This window comes from Zonotrichia albicollis, chromosome 7 (genome assembly GCF_047830755.1).
Source record: "Zonotrichia albicollis isolate bZonAlb1 chromosome 7, bZonAlb1.hap1, whole genome shotgun sequence".
NCBI classification, from domain to species: domain Eukaryota; kingdom Metazoa; phylum Chordata; class Aves; order Passeriformes; family Passerellidae; genus Zonotrichia; species Zonotrichia albicollis.
Window position 1 is genome coordinate 27,033,146 of NC_133825.1, and position 22,113 is coordinate 27,055,258.

General features: G+C 42.0%; 1 protein-coding gene across 13 annotated transcripts in view; it reads right to left on the minus strand.

Moving 5' to 3' along the window:
• ZMIZ1 (zinc finger MIZ-type containing 1) overlaps positions 1 to 22,113 on the minus strand; it is a 332,546-nt gene that overhangs the window by 34,739 nt on the left and 275,694 nt on the right. For 10 of the 13 annotated variants that reach the window (XM_074544741.1, XM_026799542.2, XM_074544742.1 and 7 more), the window contains one exon: positions 12,474 to 12,618. In XM_074544741.1, the coding sequence (XP_074400842.1) occupies positions 12,474 to 12,618 (145 nt within the window). Of the gene's footprint in view, positions 1 to 4,826; positions 4,847 to 4,981; positions 5,325 to 12,473; positions 12,619 to 22,113 lie in introns of those variants that run through there. The other 3 variants (XM_074544744.1, XM_026799545.2, XM_074544745.1) reach the window with 3 other exon arrangements.

Consider the following 22,113-nt stretch of genomic DNA (forward strand, 5'->3'; position numbering starts at 1 on the left):
ATAATCCAACACAGGACCTAGTGTTACATCTCAAACATTATTAATCACAAAAATTATACAACACTGAACTAGTGATAGATGTGCCTCGCAGAACATGAACTTAAATAGCCTGATATCCACTCACTGCCCTAAACCTCATCCCTCAAGTTTACCTCAGTCACCCCATGAGAAATCCAAGGCAATCTCATGGCTTGCATTCCCCAGCATTTACTCTGGCCCATCACCAATTACATGCATGTCAGACTACAACTTTTGCCATACTGGATACAATACCTACCCTTTCTCCATCACATGCAGACTTCCTTGGCTTCAAGCAGTAAGAGATGCTGAAACTCATGCCACTCAACTAGAGGATTACTTGTCCCTCCACCTCTGCTCTTTCAACTTCCATTTCTGTCCTTAAAACTACCCAAAGGAATATTCCCACCATCAAAGGAAAATCCATGTAAGTACTGTAATGAAACGTGACCAATCCAATTCTCATTTGCAAAGAGCAGTGCTTTTCCCCTGTTATTACACAGAGCTGTGAATTATCCTGAAATCCCTCTCTTTAAACTTGAAAATGGCAGCCAATAAAGAAAGAAGCTTGAACCTCTTCAGCCAAAGCGAAATGCTGCCCATGACATTGTTCCTGTTGAACTGTACAAGGGTAATTAAGTCTCTCACTGCACCCTGGAGGGCAGTGAGTCAGTTTGGACTCAGCTGGAGCCCACTAAAAGAGTATTGACTAAATTTACAATAGTGCTAATGAACCTATACATACTACTGGTCAGCATTAAAGGCCAAACAGCAGAGGAAGGCACAGAGCAAAGAGGAAGAGAGGGAGGGAAACTATTTCTCAAAGTAATGTTTCACTACTCTGAGCTAGTAAAACTGCTATAAAACAATGAGGAAGGATTTCTTAGCTACTGGGAGATGTACTGAACCCACCAGTAATATAACACTCATGTTGAAGAAGTACATTGGTAGTTAGGTCTAAAAAGCTTCTCTTAATCCCAGTACTAGGCAGACATCCAGTCTCAAGGAAAAGTTACAGACTTCATGTCAGACAGAGACTGATAGATAATTCTAATAAAAGTTGCTTAATAACAAGTGACCTTTGTAGAATAAATTAATACAAGTGAATTGCTGTAATTTGTACATGATTTGTGGCATTATTTGATGTGTTTTAAATATGTTTATGTTGTCACTAGAGCAATTGTATATGTATCTGATACTCTGTTTACATGTCTTCATTCCTTGAGGAAGGAAGGATTCAGATGATTTAGTGAAGCATGCATCCCTAGAGCATTGGCACTTTACATAAAGTGGAGGAGAGTGAAAACTGGAATTACACATTCCTGGTGATTTTCCACATCACTTGTTGAGAGGGCCAGGTCTAAAACACTACCTTCATAAAGCATCTACCTCTGTTTCAAACACTGTAAATCTGCCAACTACTGCACCAGGTGCTGACTTTCCAAAAAAGCCTTTTCAGTCCAACCACTGACAACCAAGTTTCCCACAACTGGGCCTCCAATGGCTACTTTCTGTTGCTTATCCTCAAGCCAGCTTTGCAGTTTTGCAGGGGTCCCCACCATCTCTGAAGTGCAGTCATCCCACCTGAAGGGTAGCTGACACACAGAGAATTCACTCACACCTTTAAATCTACCAACTCTATCCTTTCTCAGTTGACACCAAGATGAGCAGGTAATTGCCACTGGAACACTGATTGTCATTTCTCCCACATCATCTTTTGTCACCTATGGACACCTTGAGAGGAGAGCATCTCATGACAAGGTGTCAGGTCTCAGAGAACAACAGAGGCCAAACATGTCTTTGCAGTAACACATGGCCAAAAAGCAGAACAGGCCAAATACAACCCAAAACTGGGGCTGCTGATCTGCTCCTGCCTGATGGCACCTCTCTTGTGTCTGCACCTTGCTCTGCCTCTGGGCAGGTGTGTGCTCAGGGTGCTCAGCACCCCCTGCCTGTATTCTTGGTTGGAGCCTCTACGAGACACTACTTTAATACAAACAAAACCATAACAATTTCCAAACAAGCTCCTTGCTCCCCTCTTTCCACCCTACAACCTGATGCATCTGCAGTGGAAAAATATCACAGATCCCACAATCAGAACGGGCAAGAAAGCCCCAGATAATTGAAGCACCAAGACATGAGTTTCATGTCTAGGTTGTCTCACAAGTTAGGCAGTTCAGCTTCTTTCATTCAGGTTTAGTTTTTGTTTTATTTGGATTTCTTGAGAGAACACCACTCCTGTAGCTTTATTTATTACTATGGATTCAGTTTGTAAGCCTTCTTGGTTAGGGCACCACCATGAATCTAACACTAGAAATTAGGAAAAAAGATTGGGAAAAAAAGTAGCCTAAGTCCTTTCTGGAGCATTTTAGTATTTCATACCAAAAAGGCAGTTCAAATTCAGTATTTGCACTGCAACATGCAAACTTCAGTATGACTTTATAAGCTATGAATCCCTGACAACCTATTCAGAAATTACAGAGCAAATGTATTTTTTTTTTCCTTTTGGTCAAAGTTCCACCGAAAATATCCCCAGCCTTGAATATTAATTCAAGAAAACCCCACTGTGACAAGTGAAACCCAGAATTTATTTTCACTTACTGCCAATCAAAAACATTTTGGAGATTTGCTGTTATTTTCTTTGTGAAAACTACTAGATATTTAGAAGGAAACTGACCTGTCATTTTTCATTGAGATTCTTTTCCAAAGAAACAAAGCCAGCACCTCCCCACCAGAGATACATGCACCATCTTCATGCACCTACAGTGCTTGGCCAATGTGTTTCAACTTGAACACCTGAGATGGGTTTAAAGCCCAGGCGACAGTTACTATAAACACATTACTATTCAAAAACACAAATTGCAAAATTCAACAGAGTTATCCCCTGGCCTTTTGTGCTGTGTTTTCCATAGGTTCTGTAAATCACTCTATGCAATCTGCTGTCTGTTCACACAGAGGAACATAGCAGAGCCAGGAGACACCAATGTGGAAGAACATGAAGACCACTCACAGTCAGCAAGGATATTTGATGACACATTGTAAAGGAACCAAAGACTGAGTACCGCTGCACATCACACGTGGTGTACAGAACCAAACTAAAAGCTGATGTTGTGCGCAGGTACCATAAACTTTTTGCATTCAAGACGAGGAAAGCAAGAGGGTGGTGTAGTCAGTCTGTATACTAATAACTGACTTCAAATGGCTAGCAAGAACTAGCTTTTGATTGATGCCATCTATGTGATTCACATGTTCCTGAAATACATTCCTCTATTTTGCATTATTATCTGAAGATGTTTACATTGTATTGGCATAAATCAGGGCACCATCCTGCATTTCACTAAGCAAACACCTAAAACACAATCCCATCCAAACCACTGGGTGTTTTTATGTAATTTTAAAATGAAAAAAGCCAATTTGGAAGTACTCTACAAGACTTTATTTCCCTCTACTACTTAATGATGTGACTACAAACATCCAGATTTTACAAAGAAAATACACAGTTCCAAAAAATATCTCATCATGATTTCTCAAGTCTGTTGATTCCCTCCGCTATTTCCAACTAGATGAGTATGTTCTCTAACTCTTTGCAAAGCTTTGATTCTCCCAACTCCAAATGCACAGCAGATCCAGACCTAGTCCTTGACTACCAAGAAAGAATTACCTCAAGTGTTGTTTCAGTACTGGATGAAAAGGAAGACTGAAGGCAGTAAGAAATTTCATAATTCACTGTAAAAAGAAGGAGGCTGTTTTCTGGCAAACTGTATGCAAACACTGAAGCACTCTGAACCTCTTCTAGGTGAGCAGATGCAGGCAAAGCAGTCAAAAGGTGAAGGCAACAAGCCATTTATCAGCTCAGTGGTTTGGATGGCACCTGCTGCTAGCAGGTGGCTATCACCCCCTGCCTCTGCTCTTTTAAATATCCACACACACATTGATAATAACCATTCATGCAGCCACACACATATGCACAATACAGGCGTTTGCATGGAGACTGAGACAGCAAAACCGAGCTGCAGTTCAGCAGGTGATACAAAGTACCTCTGGAAACTGAAAGACCTTAACTTTTTCCTTTACATTTGCGACAAGGCCTGTGAGGCCTGCATGACTTATGACTGCACAAGGCGGGAATGCTGCCTTCCATTTCACACTGGGTTGCTACAGATCGGGCTGTGACACGCTCGCTGCTGTGCTTCCTTACTCTACACTCAGTGTCATCACTTAGAGCCATGCCTGCAAGTCTCATGCTGCTCAGCAAGAGTTACTGCATCTGATTTTAACTCTTGCTGAAATTAGAAAAATGCATTAGGCCAAATAATTAGATTAATTCTTAAGTTTTTGAACCTGCAAAACCCCACATTTCCCCTGCATGCACACACAGTCCTGCTTCACTACAGATTTCATACATGTCCACGCACACGTGTGTGCACATGCAAAGATACAGAGATAATGCCACTTATTTCTGTCCATGTGGAATAAACGATCACAGCTATGCAGGTAAGAAACAAAAATATTGCTGAGACCCACTCCTGTCTCTAAGAAGCAGAGGGGGTTACATTGTCTGACATGGGGACTACAGCATCCATCTGATAAAAGGAAAAAAGATTAAACCATCACGCCCAGCTCTATTGTCACACAAGTAGACCATGCAATGCATTACTACAGCCCAGATTACAGTTACAAAATCCACCGGTAACAGCCCTGCTATTAACATGCCACCTGTTACCTTTTACAAAATGCTGAAATTATCTTATGATCGTTTTCAGCTTGACAAATGCAGTTTAATCTTTATTGCATCTCACAGCACAGACCTGCTTCATCCATGTCTTATTTATCTCACGTGTGTCGGAATGCAACCCCGAGCCCTCAGTCCCCCCCTGCCACCAGGCATTCCTTCTGCTCTGCTTTATCAATATACCTGGGTTTCCATATCCGACTGCTCCTTTACAATAAAAAACACACCCACCCAGTATTCTACCATTGCCTGTTGCCTTGGTAATCCAAATGCCTGGGTACTCGCTGATTATCGGCGAATGAGACTCGCATTGTTCACACCGCAGCGCGTCTGCTATGTTAATGTGAGATAATGGCAGCCAGAAGACTCCTTTTGTTCCCAGCTTTGCTGTTTATTCATAGTGCCTGGAGGTCAGCGACTGCTACAACAACCGGGGAAGGAACCGCTGAGAGCGTGAGCAGATTCCACTTGTGCTTTTGCCTCTGAGACAGGGGGAACACGAGCAGCCCCGCACAGCGAGAAGGGCACCGGGAGCTCTGCAGTCTGACTCACGCAAGGTGTAGCAGGCGGCTCGGAGGAAGATGTGATGGACTTGCACTTCCGAGATTTTAGATGAAGCTGATTTACGCTCCCCGACAACAGAAAAAAACCCGCTTTCTTCGAGAGGCACGGCGGGAAGGGAGGGAGGAGGGGGCAGCACGGCACCGCCGCAACTCACGGGGAGCGAGCCGGGCTGGGGGCTCGGGGCTGCCCGGGGAGCAGGGACAGCCCTGCCCAGTCCTGGGGCAGCGGCCGGGCCAGCACCGGCACCGGACCGGGGGGAGCGCCCGGAGCGCGGCGGGCGGGGACGGAGCGGCCGGGTCGGGCAGGGCAGGGGCAGCCCGGGCAAGTGACCTGGCCGGGGAGGGACAGCGCAGGGACAGGTCTGAGGAGCGTCTCCCCGAGCAGTCTCCGCGCTCTGCCCGCCTGTCAGGGTAGTTTGGGAACGCTGTTGGTGACACAGGGACACGGGCAAACAAACAGTCACATCGCATCTCCCCTGACGCGTTAAGTGGAGCCGAGAGCACGAACAGGCTGTGGTACCTTCCCCGCATTCCCAGCTCGGTGGAGACGAGGACATTGAAGACGGTGCCCGGCTGGTGCGCTGCTCCCCAGCCCCGGAACAGCCCTTTGATGGCAAGAGACCACCGACTGCTGCTAAAGGCACTGCCAGTGTCTAATTAATGTCACCGACCCATCTGCCCAGGTTGCTGATGCGCTCTGTCTGCCGAGCAGGCTTTGTTGTCATATCTAGTAAAAACCAGCCGAGAGTGTCTTAGCTCGAGTTGCTAACCCCTTTTTCTTTTTTAGGGAAAGCATTAGAAAAGCCCTCCACCACTGCAAATAGTAATGACTGTTTCCTTTTCTTCTCAAGGCGATTCTGAGAGATTTGAGAATACAAGTGTACGGGAGTAGCAGGAATACAACAATTAACAAAACTGAGCACCGGGAATTCACTCCTTTTGTAATCTATTTACAGAGAAATCCTGTGGAGGGTGACATTTTCATGTAAGTGAATGAATAACAGATACATGTAAAGAAAAGGCATCAAGAAACATATCAAGTCTTAGACAAAATATACATCTGTGATCCTGCTGCCAAATTATCCAAAAATACCCCCAAATCGTTTAAAAAGACAAGGTATTTGCTGTAATTTATGTCCGTAATTGTTACGTGCCAGACTGTGAGCTCCCTCCCTGCTTAGGAGCCATGTCACCTCCTGGCAGGCAGGCTGGAGCGCGATGCTCGCAGCGCGGGTACCCAGAGAACAGAACGCACACTGAGCTCCCCTGTGAGCTCCCTCCCCGGCCCTTCTGTGCCTCAAAGCACTGCTGCACCTCTCAGGTGGGGCTGATGCTGTGCAGCTTGAAGGGCACCGACTTGATTCTGCTGTGCCCTATCCAAAGGCACTCAATCCAGTTAAAACACTCCCAGTGATTTCAATTAGTTTTGCAACAAAGGGCTAGGCAAAGTGTAGCTTTCAGTGTCACCACATGCTTATCGTGCTGACAGTCAAAATGGTTAAAAACCAGGGGTGCTGCCACAGTTAAATGATTTTTAACCCTACTGCCACCAGAAATCAGTTGGTTTCACTGAGAACAAGTGACAGAAGGTACCTTTCCAATATGCTTGAAAGGGAAAATCATGTACGCTCAGCACATACCACCTGCTTTTGAGAGCAGACCTCATGCAAAGAGCCATGATACCCCTGTGATAATCACTAAACAGAAATGAGCAGACATTTTCAGGAATTTGTTGTTCAATATGGCCCAAACATGAGAATGATACCTGTCTATTCTAAGCTGTTGCTGTATTTTAAAAATTAACATAGCACAAATCCTGAGAAGATCAGATTTTGCCTCAGTCAGCAGACAGACCTTAATATTTGCCTAGTGTTTACTTATAAAAATATCAGCTGGCATTTTATAATTAAAAAAAATCACAAACTAACACCATAAGACTACAACATCTACAGGAAAAATACAGAGTATACAGCCATTTATATGTACTTATCAGAAAAAAAACCCCACAAAATTATAGTAGTCCTGCTACTATTAGTTTTATTACAACAGCACTCACTTTGACTCATCAATCAATAGAGAAGACCTGTTTTCACATCTGTGCAAGGTGGTGTATACAAAAGAAAACATGATCCTTATCCTATACCTTTTACCAAGCATGCAAAGAAGACATATTTGAAATCAAGTTACCCATTGCTGTTTCCTGTTACCACAAGAAATGACCACAAACTCATCTAAAATGAAATGCAGATTTCTCACATGAAAATATTCAATATTTAATTATCAACAGCTAATGGTTACACTTACCAGTTTTCAAGGAGAAGGCAGTCATAATTTTCTTTTAGCTTCAACAGGCTCAAGGTTTTTTTCCACCTCCTCCCCATTAAGTGTATGTGATAAAATGAGTATCAGTAGTTTTACTTGGAGGATGAGATGGGCAACTCTTGGGACATTACTTTGGAGCAATTCCTAACTAGTTTCATCTTTGCAATGCTTAGAGCATAAGCAGATTATTCTGAAGAAATTTTTCTGGGGTCTTTTTCTTTAAGGAGTGACTCTTCTACAGAAACATTTCTTGATTCTGAATTCTTCCCTATTCTCTCCTGATGGTAAATATTAACATTTCTTGACAGAAAGGAAACTGGAAAAACCAGCAAAGCTACTTTTGCAGAATCAGAAGTAATATACATTTATTTACTGGGTATATTCTTTTATATTAGGATTTACCATCTGTTCAGTCCCTAATTATATTTATTTCACAACTCCACAACCAGAAAGATGAAAAGGCTTTGAAACAATTTTATCTTTTACCTCAAGAGTTATGAATTCTTTTGCAAAGTTTGTCCCTGCAGGCCAGAGACACGTGACATAATGGAGCAACCCCTACTTCAAACTGATGTATAAAACATGCACAATGTGCCTGTTTTCATACAAATGTGCACGTGCTGAACCTGACCTCACCCAGACTTTTTTGAAGTGACTATCACTGTTGGTCAAAACAGCCTATGATGCAAAATTGAAAAGGTAGCAGCCTTTACAGAACTTCTGACACTGTTGGTACTAGTATGTTATAACCAGTTCACTCCTGATTGTTAACAATGCAAGGGCCAGTCCTTATCACTCAATAAAAACTTAGACAGAATTACCATTCTTTTCCAAGAGCTCCTATGAAAGTTTGAAAGTTCAGCTCTTAGTCAGGTTTAAATTGGAAGAAAAAAAGGACAAAACTAGCATTAAAAACAATCACTCTTTTAAAGCAAGTCTAGCCACTAAAAGGTATTTATGATTGCCTGAACATAAAACATTAATGGCAATAAATAACACATCTACTGTATGATTGAATTAATGCTTCATTTCATCTACTGTTCAATTTTCTCTAAACGTTTGGCACTAAGTAATTTGTGATAAAAACAACATTATCTTCATATATTTCATCAAGCATGACTGCCCTATAGAGGCATTACCAGCCTTTGGTCACTAACTGTGAGACAGCTGGCAATTAATGCATAAGACCAAAATTTGGAGCCAGAGTGAAGACAGTAAGAACCCTACAGATGCTCATGGCAACACACTAAACTGCAACTAACAGCTGTCTATTTCTAGGTGATTTTGTTGACAAATAAGCTTTATTACAAGCTGTGCAAGAAATGAGAAGCCCCCCAGAGCTTGCCTGAGTCAGACTGACGTGAAAATGAACCAGGGTGCAATTCCTGCTGGGACTGATTGGAACTGTACCCATTTCAACCAAGATTCAATTTGATACACACACAGAGGTCCACCACTTAATGTAATGGAGTTAAGTAGGAACTTCATCAAAGCATTGGAAGGTGTATAATGACAATAATTTATACTTATATAACAGCATTTGCCAAAGACCTTATATTTACTCAAAAATCAGCCACCTTGAGTAGTATCTGTTATTACAGACAGTTTGTCAGATTGGAAAACTACAACACAAATAATTACCTGCAAGCTAGAAAGCAGGAAATTTCACGCCCGTGCAGAAGGGCTAGCCTGAAGACTAACAGCTCTCCTTAAGTCCCCCTAAATCCATTAAGTAGGACTTTAATTAGAAGTTATACAGGATTAAGGAGGTGGATAGGTCTTACAATGGTCCTTCAATACAGGAGTAAAGTTTACTCACATTAATCAATAAAAAGGTCTAAGGTGAAAATAAAATCTCACACTCAAGTTTGAGCTGACTATTAGACTGCAAAGACTTAAAAAACCCCTAAGATTGGGAGGTTCTTTTTGACAGCCCAGTGCTCATTCTGTTCACAAAGCACAGGAGTTTGCAATCCAGCCAACTGGCCTACATTAGACAGTAGGTATTTAGCTGACTTTTTTCTGTATGCAACACTTGATCATTCTGTTAATGAAAAACTAAATTTAGAAAGAAATTAACAAGACAGTCTCTACTCTGAAAGCATTTGTTGCATGTGTGCACATCCTCACATGGCTTTCATTCTGCTCTCTGTAAGTACATTTAACCAACAGTAACACTGGGAAAGCCCTCCTTGAGCAGTCTACTTCAGTTTTCTTTCATAGCTCAATTAACTTTTAAAAATCAAAGATTGTTCTTAAAAACAGGCCAGGCCTGAATTACTTCTAGTGTAAGTGCCCACAGTTTATTAAATATAAATCCTTAGATTTAGATTCTGGTGATACATTATTGAGTCACAATTTATTTTAAATAGCTGAGCCCCGTTTCAACTTTGAAACTAAGCAGCTGTGTTTCTGTAGTGCCTGCTACATCAGGATTCTAGTCCCCTGACTAGAGTTGTGGGTAATTTTGTTGCTAGTAAAAGGAACAGCAGAAAAAGCTCTGTGTGGAGTACTCAAGATCGACTGATGACGGGGAGGGATTTAATTGTGTGTCTTATGATAATCAGCAGCTCACATATATCTACATTGCCTTTGTTAAGTAAGGTTCTTGCATATGGTCTTGGTTGTTCTAATTTAATATCTAGCTCTTTTACAAAACTTGAAATAGCTGGCTACATTAATTGTTTAAGGAAATACAAAGCAAACTTTTTTTTTGTTTGAATTAACAGAAAAGTCTTGTGGATTAGAGATAAGATACTGTGAACTTTAATAGTAAGCTTTTGACCCAATTGTAATCTAATGCAAATACAAATGGTGCTTCATCAACAGGTTCATCACTGATTGTAGTTAATACTGTACTTAATGTCTTTTCATCTTTTGTTTAATTAAAACAAATAGAAGACTCAATTCTTCTTCACACCATACTTCACTTCTGTCTTACAGACTGATTACAAAACATGCATGAAAATAAACAGTTCCAGGTGGAAAAAGAAGTTGGAGAGCCACAGGATGTCTCATTCTAATGTACCACCTGAGAGACTTTGAGCAGTTACAGTAAAATTACAGACAACAGCGCACACCAAAGCAGTGATGCAAACATTCCAAATCCCAAAGTGGCTGCTGCAGTTATTGTATATAAGAAGTGATGCCACAGAAATTTTGTTTCTAGAGGGGCATCTCATAGGTAAAGAGGAGTAATTTAGAAATTGCTCCCTGTGTCTTCCCCAGTACGGCAATTCAAGGGCAATACTCGGCAATTCAAGGGCAATACTCGAGAGAAATAGGCAGGGACTGCCTAACACTGATCAGGCTGCTCTGCTACAGGCAGGATATTGGATGACTCGGTGCTGCTGGAAATGCTGGTATTTAGGTTTAGTAGAAGAAAGTATTTCTTTTTTGACATGTGACAGTTTCTGTGGAAAATTGCCACGAAAGAAGTGAGTTGTGCCTATCTTATCTATTATCTAGTAATGTAGCACACAGCCCCTGTGAGATAGTCTTACTTTATAGACTCTAGGGGAACAGAGGCTAAAAGGTCAAATGAGAATCAGGCATCTAAAAACTACAAAACTACACCTAAGAGAGCACATATAGTGCACCACACTCTCATCAGACTAGCCACTAATTTCACTTTGTCTTCTTAAAAGCTGCTCCCAAGTGTAAAATTATTTTAAAATATTAAGTTTTCTTTGGTTTTTTTGGAGTTTTTTTGTTAAATGTGTTTACAATCAGTCGTTTCATAAGCAACTAAAAAAGAGGAAATCTAGGTACTCTGAAAAGCCAGTGATGATATATTAATTATACTTCAAAAAAAAGGACTTCATTTATTCTCAAGGGCTGAAGTAAAAGACATACTTATTGCATGGTTTTCCCATAAATGCAACAAAAATAATGAAAAACTATCCAACCCAAACCCCCAAAACTGTTTGCAAACAGATTTGCATATGCAAATGCACTGGTACAAAGATGTCCCTAAGCTTCACTCTAACACAAAAGTTCAAGTTAGTTAGGCTATCACAGAACTTAGGTACAAGGAATTTAGACTCACTGCACTCTCATAGTCCTTTACTAACAAAATAATCCTACATAAAACAAATTTATACTATTTGTGATTTTTTTTAATGTGATGCTGAGGTAAATAAATCCTTCAAAAAAACCTCCCAGAAACATAAAGCACTGAATGGATGCTCAATCCTGTCTACTCTTGATTTCCAGCTTTTGCTTTGACCTAGGTTGCGCAGACAAGAATTACAAAGAGTGATCCTCTAAATAATTTGGTAATCAAAGGCTTCACATCGTCTTCTTTCAGTGTCCTTTAACATCCATGTTTTCTCTATATTAACACAAGTGCTGTCTGATCCTCACCTGATACAAGACTGTACAGGACATCCTCTGATCTATGCCTACACCCACAGTACAATTGCTTTGCGTGTAATACATTTCCAATAATGGTTAAAACACAGAACATCAGCGAAATGTTTTCAACATCAAGAAAAGCCAATTGTATTTAAATAAACATCGGGCAGATGTCTGATGAGAGACACGAGGTACAAGTTCATCTCTAGGGCATGACTTGAAGCTTGAAAGCACACCCACTTCATCTGAGCACAGATTTGAAGACAGAGGTGTCACTTCACTATGCATGGGGCAATAGCAAAAGGAAAATTTGAGTTTCTTTAGCGCTTGCTGTAATTACAGATACCCTGCTGTCCCTAGTGCTGAGCAGTACATGAAACAGCGTCACTGCCCCCAGCAGTGGTACCAAGCATTTCAAGGAGCAGATCTGTCACACAACACGCTGTCCAGCCTGCAGTGCTGTGGGCTGGGCCCACACTCACCTGTGAGAGAGGGTGGGTTTCATGGAGCTCATAGAGTTCATGGGGGGTTGCATGGGGAGCTTCCCGGGAGGGTCGTTCTGCCGGCTTTTCTGGTGGCGAAGCAGCAAGAGCCGTCCCAGCTCCTCACACCACGATGAAAGCAGGGCTGTGCAAACAGAACAAATGGCAGTGAGCACATATCTGAGGAACCAGCACAGCCCCCTGCAGGTGCAAGCCACTGTAACAGGAGTCATGACCTAGACAAACACCATGAATGCAAAGCTGGTCCATGAACCACCACTCAGAGTTTTATCCTACCAAAGTGAGTCTCTAATTGCCATACACTATCATAAGAACATTTTTACCCAAGTTACAAACATTCTGCATAGCTCAGGAGGCACAAGACAACTTTTATCCTATCAAACTCAGTCTGTAATTGCCCTACACTACCATTAGAACACTTTTACCCAAGTTACAAACATTCTGCATAGCCCAGGAGCACAGAGGCGAAGAATGGATGAAGCAAAAGGACATGGGATAGCTGTTACAAGTAAAGCAAGATGCAGAATAATTCATTTCACACTAACAGAAACATAACAAAAACACAGAGAAGACATCATTTGCAGAGGTGAGCAAAGAAAAAAAGACCTCTTTTCTATTCAGCTTTTTTTTTTCTTAAGATTAATTGGAGAGAAACCCATGCGCACAAATTAATCTCCAAAACTGCTATGAGCTACCAGTCTTGAATAGATAAACAGGAGAATGATGTATGGATACAAAGTTAGGCACTTAAATCTATATCTGACCCAACATAACCCCTAAATGTGTATTTCCATTATGTGCCTAATCTTGTAGTCAATGAGGGTAATTCTGTGCTTACAGGAAAATCATGCTTATGAACTATGAAGATGCAGAGATCTCTTAGAGGGAAGAAGAGCTTGCAACTCAAGACATGAAAGGGGTCATTATTCCTGAAAATGTGGCCTCTCCCTTATGCACCCACATTCACAAAAGACCAGGCCCTGTTATAGAAACCACCTACTCTGCAGTAAGCAGAGCCCCAGAAATTGACTGCACTGCTCAGATGAGCGCACCCAGCCAAGACACCCCACCGAAGTCCCCAGCAACATCCACCCGAGCCTTAAAGCTGCCTATTTAATTCCAACATCAGAAGTGGCTCTGTTAAAAAGTCAGCCAGGTATGAGAACACACTGAGGAGTTTAACTGGAACAAAGTGCAGACTAATTGAAAAATCCTGCAGTGGAAAGAAATCAACTTTTCAAGTGGAAGTGCTTGGGCTTTTTTCTTCTTTAAAGGATGATTTACAAAACCCTCAGAACAAAAAAACGCTTCATGTTTAATTTTTAACTAAGTGCCTTCCTGAGGTGTTGCAGACTGAACACAAATCAACAGATTATATGGGTAGGTGAGAACCAGAAGACTACTGAAAACCCAAGCTGCCATAGCGGTTTAGGGTAGTAACAAACTCTAGATGCAATTTCAGGCTTGCTCATTTAAAAGAGACAAGTGCAGAATCCTCTGAAATTGAGGCTCCTGTTTTCATGTCTTAATTTTCTAATGGTTTTCTTTTCACCAAATAACAATCATAAACAGTAGCTAACTATCATTTCTGAGTACACCATCTTCTTTTCCCAGCAGCTACTCACATGCACTGTTAACACAGAATAAATTCCAAAGAGACTAACTGTAAAGTCATATTTGTGGGGCAGAAAAAAGAACCTGCTTTACCAAAAACACACGCAAGTATGGTAAAAGAAACAGTTGGATTTTCTCAAGTTAAATGGCCACACAAGAAAAATACTTATCGCCTGGGCCACTGCTGTGAATTAATCACACATTAGCACAAAGAAGGGGTAGTAATTTTATTGCATTTGGACAAAGAAGAGGTAGCAATTTTATTGCATTTATCAAGCAGAAGGTCAAGAGAGGTGTTTAGGGAGGCATTTTAGAGCTCTGCTGTGACAAAAGGGGGCCATCGTTTCTTTATGTAACTAAATATGGTCACTGGGAAACTGTCAGCCTCACACCGAGCCTACAAAAAGCATTCCCTCCAGCTCTGTGAAGTGTTCCAGCAACGAGTGTCAGTCTAAGCTGCTTCTCTATTAGCCAAGGAATCTGTCAACAAGCATTTGATCAAATTATACTCACCTTTTATCCCTGGCATATCATTACTAATGTGCCAGTGACAAAGGCCCCCCCTCCCCCTTTCCAGCCGCCTGGAAATACAAATTCCTGCCTCACAGGGTTTCTTCCCTTGCCCACAGCCACTTGAGCTCGGGAAACACGAACAAAGTGTTCTGCCGAACACTTAACGCAGCCATCACTGAGTAAGAGTGGATGAGTAATAGTGGATGCTGAGCACTTCCACAGCCGAGTGTAATTACTACAGAATCATCCATCTTGGACGAGGCTATGATGGGAGAAGGGAGTTGCTCCTTCTGCACACCTATGTGCACTTGACAAGTAAGATAAAAAGCAACAACCCAAAGGATCCGAGGGCATGAATCTGCAAACAAAAGCCAAACCTGCTTGGAAAAAAAGCAGTGTAACTCCCAGAAAAAGAATGTGCCAATGAGAGCATTGCTTTGGTGAGGTGAAGGTAAGAAAACATCTTAGTGAGTTGTTATTATTACCAATATCCAGTACGCAGATTTATAAAGGGAAAATGTAAACCATCAAAGAAAAAAGAGGCCCTCAAGATAAGCTGGATGGTTTTATTCTACAAGTTATCTGGAGAGGACTCATGTTTTTAGAAACTTAGAGACTGCAGGTAAAAACCTAGGAAATTTACTCATCCCTATCAGCACTCATTATAGTTCAACCTTTCCTCCCTCAGAACATTTCAACTCATGTACCATGTATAATAATCACACTCTTCCCTGTGTTGGTACTTGTGTATGGAATGAAAACAAAGGTGTTTGTAGCCACCTTAGGAGTTAGCAATTCCCCTCTGACCTGCTCTATCCTCCTCTAAAGAGTCTGCTCCCTTCTGCTGGAACACGCAGGGCAGCCTCCCATCTCTCCTGCCCCATCCACCTCCAGTACTGTGCTCTCTGCTCGGTAAGATGAATATATACCCTGCCAACACACATCTGGTACAGCTGGCTTCTGGAGAACATCACTTCCTGGGCTATTCAAGCAAGATAAAACAAACTCAAAATGAATTTACAGATTACACTATTCATCTTTAGTGTACTTAGTTACTGCTTTTTATGCTGACAGTATTAGGCGTATCTCAACTCATTTACACTCAAAGCACGAGAATTTCAGTATCATACTATAATGAACAGATAAAGCAGCAAGCACAAAGGACAGCTACAGATGGTGCCAACAGTCAGTCTCACCCTCTCATAGCACAGCCAAGCAGCTGCTTTTTCTCCCCCTCGGCCCCTCCTCCTTGTACAACAGGAGCACAGATTTTGCAGATGGACCATCCACACCGTCTCTCGCAGCCCCTTGCTGCGGCAGTTTAATGATCAGATTTAAATCGAGTTCCTCTGCTGCATTGCTACAATGTCCCTTGCATACAATGATGTGCCTTTCCTGCTTAAGTTGAACTCAACTGTTGCAACGAGAGGAAAGGAAGAATGCTTGCATGTGCACACAGCCCCCAAGAAGCCCTGTACACAGCCCAGGTGTAAAATACAACCTGGTTAATACACCAAAATTGACATTTTCCTTCAACTCCTGTTCAGTCATAGAGGGCTCTGCTAGCTCATGCAAAAAGATACAGAATAATGGCAATCAAATAACGTACTGACAGTTTAAGTGTATTCACACATTTATTTGGCTTAAAGGGACACTCTCTGGCATGATTGGTGTAATATTTGACCTACTTTTCTCCATCTGCAAAACCTGTATCATTCTTAATGGGATTGCATTTCACTTTTAGCACTGATCTATTTCCATAGGAATAAATCAATACCGATTTGCTAATGACGACTGCGTTAAGAAACCAGCACAGACAGAGCAGCCTCAGCTTTCACATTTGTGAAAAGCAGAAATACAGATTTAAAAACAAGAGAAATTTCAATTACAACTAGCCCAAGGGGTTTCCCTAAGGAAGCAAGAGAAAAAAATCAGTTCAGATATATTCAGCTTGCGGCTACCCGGTCACATTTTTGTTTTTCTATTCTTTGAAGAGGACCAGACATCGCAGAGTGGGTCTCAGCACAGAATGTGACTGACCTCTCCTTAAAAAACTCATAAATACTCCCACGCACCCAAAGTTGGCAACACTTTATGTCCTTCTGGATGTGTCCAATAATCTTAAATTCTTTCATTGAAAAAAATCCTAAGACATGGCAATGTATCCACATTGGGATCCTGGGGACAAGGAGGGGAAAGAAGGCTGGAAGGCAATTTTTATTTTTTTTCCCAGTCAGCCCAAGTCACATTTTAAGCATTTCTCTGCAACCACAGAGCTAAGCCTTACTTGAAAGAGAAAGGAAGCAATTGTTATTTAATCCCCTGCCTCTAGGAGCCAAGTCTTTAAGAACATGCCAAATATCACAAGATTTGCGACACAATTATTAGGACCGGCCACATCCCCTGGTACTGCTCCTTTCCTGTAAGGGCCCTTTTGTGCCGAAAACCTGCCAGGCAGTACAGAGAGCAAGGCCCTCACTGCTCGCTCTGTGGCACCTTTCCATCCCTCACAGCCACGACTGCCCATCACCCAGCAGCAGCACAGCTGCTTGGTAAGTGCTGGGGCCCTTCCATTAGGAAAATCAAGGAGCTTGAGCTGGGTAAGCCACAGATCATGCCCAGGGTGCTCGCCCCACTTAATACTTCTTGACAACAAATGATGCTGGTATACCTGTACACATTACATGATGGATGCTGAAGATGCAGGTCAAACATGATTTTATAGCCATAGCACAGAAGATTGGTATAGCCCATGACAGCCCTTTTTGGGCCAGGGACGAGAAAAAGTAAAGCAACCAGGGTGTGCAGCCAATGCTGCCCCAGAGAGGCAGTGATGCATTTCCCCAGCTGCACCCAGCCCGGCCCTGGGAGCTGCAAGCTCTGGCACTGCAAAGTGCCACAGTAAGCACCTCGAGTGCAGGAGCTGTAGCTCCCTAGAAAGCAAAATACAGAGAAGCACAGTGCTAATCTATTTACCCATTATGATACCCTAGTATTAGTTACAGCTTATCACCTCAGTAAATCGCAGCCTCTTGTTAGGGAACGTGCTTAAAGGTGCAGCAAACTGTTATTTACAGGCAGACACTATATTTACAGCCACAAAGACAGGTGAGGAGGGGATAGGACAACAGCTCAGTAATTTCAATGCCTTCTGCTTCCCGGGAGACTGCTGGAAGAGCACAATAGGATTACTGCTTCCTTGCTGCAGTTAAGCTGCAGTAGATAGTTCAATAGGCAGACTGGCAGATCCGTATTTCTTATTTGCTGCAATGAAAATATTAGGAAAAAAGGAGGAGTTTGATTTGGAGAACTATCTGTTCAGCACCATCTCACTAGATTGGTTTCATGTCTCAGAAGGAAATGCATTTGGCTGAAAAGATATTTACAGCATAAGTAAGAAAATACATCATTTTTCACCAATCATATCCATTAATTTTATATTGCTTTTAGAAACAAGTCTGTATTTTTTTACATGGAGAATTCCAGATAAGTAGAACACAGAGCTACTAAGTGCTTTCTGCTCTCTCCTCTACAGACTGCAATCTAAATACAGTTTTCATAAAGCATCCAGTGAGGTAATTTGGTGGGGAGGAAAGGGAAGCAGCAATGAGAAGAGAATGAGAGGAGTGGAAACAACTATTGTGTTGGTTATTTAGAGCAGTTATTCTTTCTACATAGAAAAATGGAGACTATATCATGTTTGGAAAAATACACTGAAAATGTTAACTACCTAAAGCTGAATGTGCTGACAGCATTAGAAAAATAAGGTCAATTGCATTAAAAGGATGGAATCTTTGCAATTTTGTGAAACCGAATATCAGATGTTTCCCATGTGTTTTAAAAGCCATTTTGCTTTTAAAGAGCTAGGAGATGGAGAGAGGGAGAAACCACTAATGTCAAACTATTTCAAGGACTGATTTTCCTGCAGCTCTCCTCCCTGCATAGCCCAGCAGAGCCTGGCAGTGGCTGGCTCACCTGTCGGTCAGGGCAGCAAAGCAAGGCCACAACCCCAGGATGTGACAGTCCATTAGCAGAGATTTGTGTTTGTCCCTCCTCTGCAGTTCTCTCAGGGTACTGCTCCAGGGCCTAACCCTGTGACAGAGGAGCCCTGCCTGTCATTACACCAGCTTCTGCTCCTCTGTGTGTCTGCCTCAACGCTGACAGCACAAAAGGAGTACACACAAAGCCAATTACAAGGCAAAAGTACGAATTTCGCAGCAGTCTGGCTGTTCAGCATGGTCTCAGAGCAGTTCCCAGGGAGTCCATCCCTCCTCCCAGGCCTGTCTCTCCAGCTGCCAGCAGATGCCCACTTTGCACACAGCAGCTCACAGCACAGAGCCAGCGCTTATCCCAGGTGTTTGCTGCCACCTCATCCAGGGAGGCTTGCACCCAGCTGGCTGCTTTTATGGAGCACCTGAGGATTGTGGCTGCTCTTCTTCATCAGGCAAAACCAGTGATGTTCGCCTAGAAGTCCAAGTAAGTTGGATTAAATGGACTGATTTTATCTAAAAAGTGCCAACACAAACCTGCCCCCTGTAGGGAGGAGAACCCCCTCCAAAGGCACACAGATTTAACAAGTCCTCATCCCAGCAAACTGCATGGAACTGAATTCCCCAGCAGAGCAAGGGGGCAGCTGGCACAGATCCTCATTCAGGAGGCATGAACTGCCCTGCTAATGACAACAGGAACACCAAGTTGACAGCCACAATGCAACGCTGTGGAACAGGACATGATACACATTTCCACCCCTAATATCTAAGTAATGCCTTTTATCAAGAATGCCTCCTTCATTACTATAGCTACAGCTGTGTCCTGCAGAAATATACAGCTCTGCCCCAGTAGGATCTATAATGCAATTATGTATTACAATTAAAATACAAAAAAATCATGCAGGTTTGTAGGAAAATAGCTAATGAAGGGAACACCTAATTAAACTGAATGTAGTATCACATTAATTAACAGAGGTTTTATTCAATAAAATCCTTACTGCAAACCTGAGAGTTACTCAGCATGTGCTTTCAGGACTGCTGCACGAGACTGACACCATGTACAAAGTCTGGTCTTGAATATGGGTCCAGCTTGCCTTGGCATATCTTCAATTCTCCACAAATACCTCTCAAGACACATCTATATGTAGGCTTCCCCAAAGGCTCTTGCCAACTGGAATGGTACATGCTGGAGACACAGATTTCAATTCTGCTATCCTCACCCCATGCCTTCAGTGGAACTGGGATTCCCTAATTTCCTTCTACACTTGCCAAAACTTGGCAGAGGATCTTACCAGATTCACTACATTAACTTTGAAGTAATACATCACAAAACATAGCAACAATGGCTCAATTTGGCAAGCACAAAACACTCTGTACAGATCCAGATAAAATACGCAAGCATCTCATTGAGGCTTAGCTCTGCCCAAGCTGCTACATCTGAAAATACAACCCATTATATAAAGAGAAGACAACACTGTTGAAAGGCTACCAGCAAGCGAATCTTGGATAAGACTTTTCAAGGAAATGCACTCCAATAGCATTAGACTGCTTGTTTTCTTACTCATCCAATTGTTGGTTTCACTGCTTAGACTTCAAACAACAGCATCTTTCATTACTGCTGTATGCTTTTGTTTTGTAATGCCAGTGCTAGTCATCAACAGAAATCATACATAATCCAGACATCTGAAAAATGAGACTGACACACTTGAACCCATCTTTGTCTACAGATAAAGCAGTGACCTACAGGTGAGAGGCTCAGTTTCATTTAATCCATCTTCAGCCCTCCAATTACTACTGTAAACAACTCCTGAGCTAATACCACTACTGACATCTGAAAGTGCTAAGAAAAAACCCAACAGATGAATTTAACAGGAGCTGGAACACAAGGGAGTCATGCACAACCACCACAATGATGGAAGTCTGGAAGAGGGAAAATCTGGTGTCTATCCTTAAACGAAAAAAAGGAACAACTGCAGAACTGGAGGTTCAGCTTCTTGTAGTGGAAACCTAACCCAAATAATTCACAAGGACCAAGAGGAAAGTAAAAAAATTAGTAACAACCAAAATTGACTTTTCAGAAACAAATAATGCCTTACCTCTGTACTTTCTTTATGTAACAGACAACAGACCCTGAGTATAGATTAGTTTGATTTCAGTCAGGCTTTAGTGCTGCTTAACATGACGTTCTCATAAAAAAACAAGGGAAATTAGGTCTAGCTGAACACAACACAACATGGCAGGAAACTTAAGGCTTACCAAACTATTAAACCAACAGTCACTAATAGAAATGAGCATTACCAGATTGCTCAGAGGGCCGATGAAGGCAGTAGCTGTGCTTCCAAAGCACAACCAGCCAGCCTGCTTGGCTGCATGAGTGGGACTCAAGCTTGGGAAATGCACAGTTCTCTCTATCTCACCACAACGTATAGCCACAGAAGGGGGAGAAAAGTAACCAGAATGATTAGAAAAAACCCTATCAATAAACCCTGCAAGAAATGAATCAGGGCTTTCGATGGGTTTGGTTTGAGTTTTTTTTTTTTTACAAGAGGGAAGACTGATAGCAGTGTTATGATTTACTGAGTAACAGAGCATTAACTGTACAAACACCAACAATACAGAGATAAAAAATACACAGGTTAGATATTAGGAGCATTATAATGCTTTAAAATACCCTAAGGGGTAAGGTGAGGAATTTCCATAAATGGAGATGCAGAGCAAGAGTCAGATACAGATCTAGGGAGAACGGATTCTTCAGCTAAGGGGGCATGGCACAGATCACTTTTTGAAGTCTTCTAGAATCAAATAAAATCTGTGTTTGTGAACAGAGGAAATTCAATCAGTCTGCATCGGGAAAGTATTTAAATCCGGCTTGTATTCACAACTATCCCAAAAAGACATCTTAGCTACAGTGTGGGGAGCTCCTGTAGAGACTGCTCAAGTGGCCATCCAGCTACATAGCTTACTGGCTAAGTTTTAAAGATGAAAGAAACTGAGAGCAGGTGATGGTCACATCATTTGTGACAGAAGAGAGTCCCAGAACAGAGGGGATCACACACCTTCCTCTCTTCACAAGGAAAAACCACAACCACCACATCAAGGGGTTACTGCTCTGTGCCCGCAGTCTCTGTGCCTGCCATGGAACATTTTCAAACAACAATTGTAAAACATCTGGAGAGGCTTTCAAGGAGAGGAAAAAAATTACAAAAACCACACAACCAAAATTTATAGCAGAAACGTGTTTCCAAAGTTAACACTGCACAGCCAGAAGTCTGAAGGACCAAAAGCTATTTTCGGAACTTTAGGCTTTTTGGTTCTGCCATCTTGCTTTTTGTTTTAACTTTACATGATTTTAGTTTTTTACAGGAAAAGAATGTTTTATCAGGTGTCCTCGGTTTTTTTTATTTTCTTTGACTAGTATAATACAAACTTTGCCAACTTCTCTATAAGTGCTGAAGGAACAAAACCGCTTGCTTTCAAAGCTGGGAGTTACAGGACCATTTTTC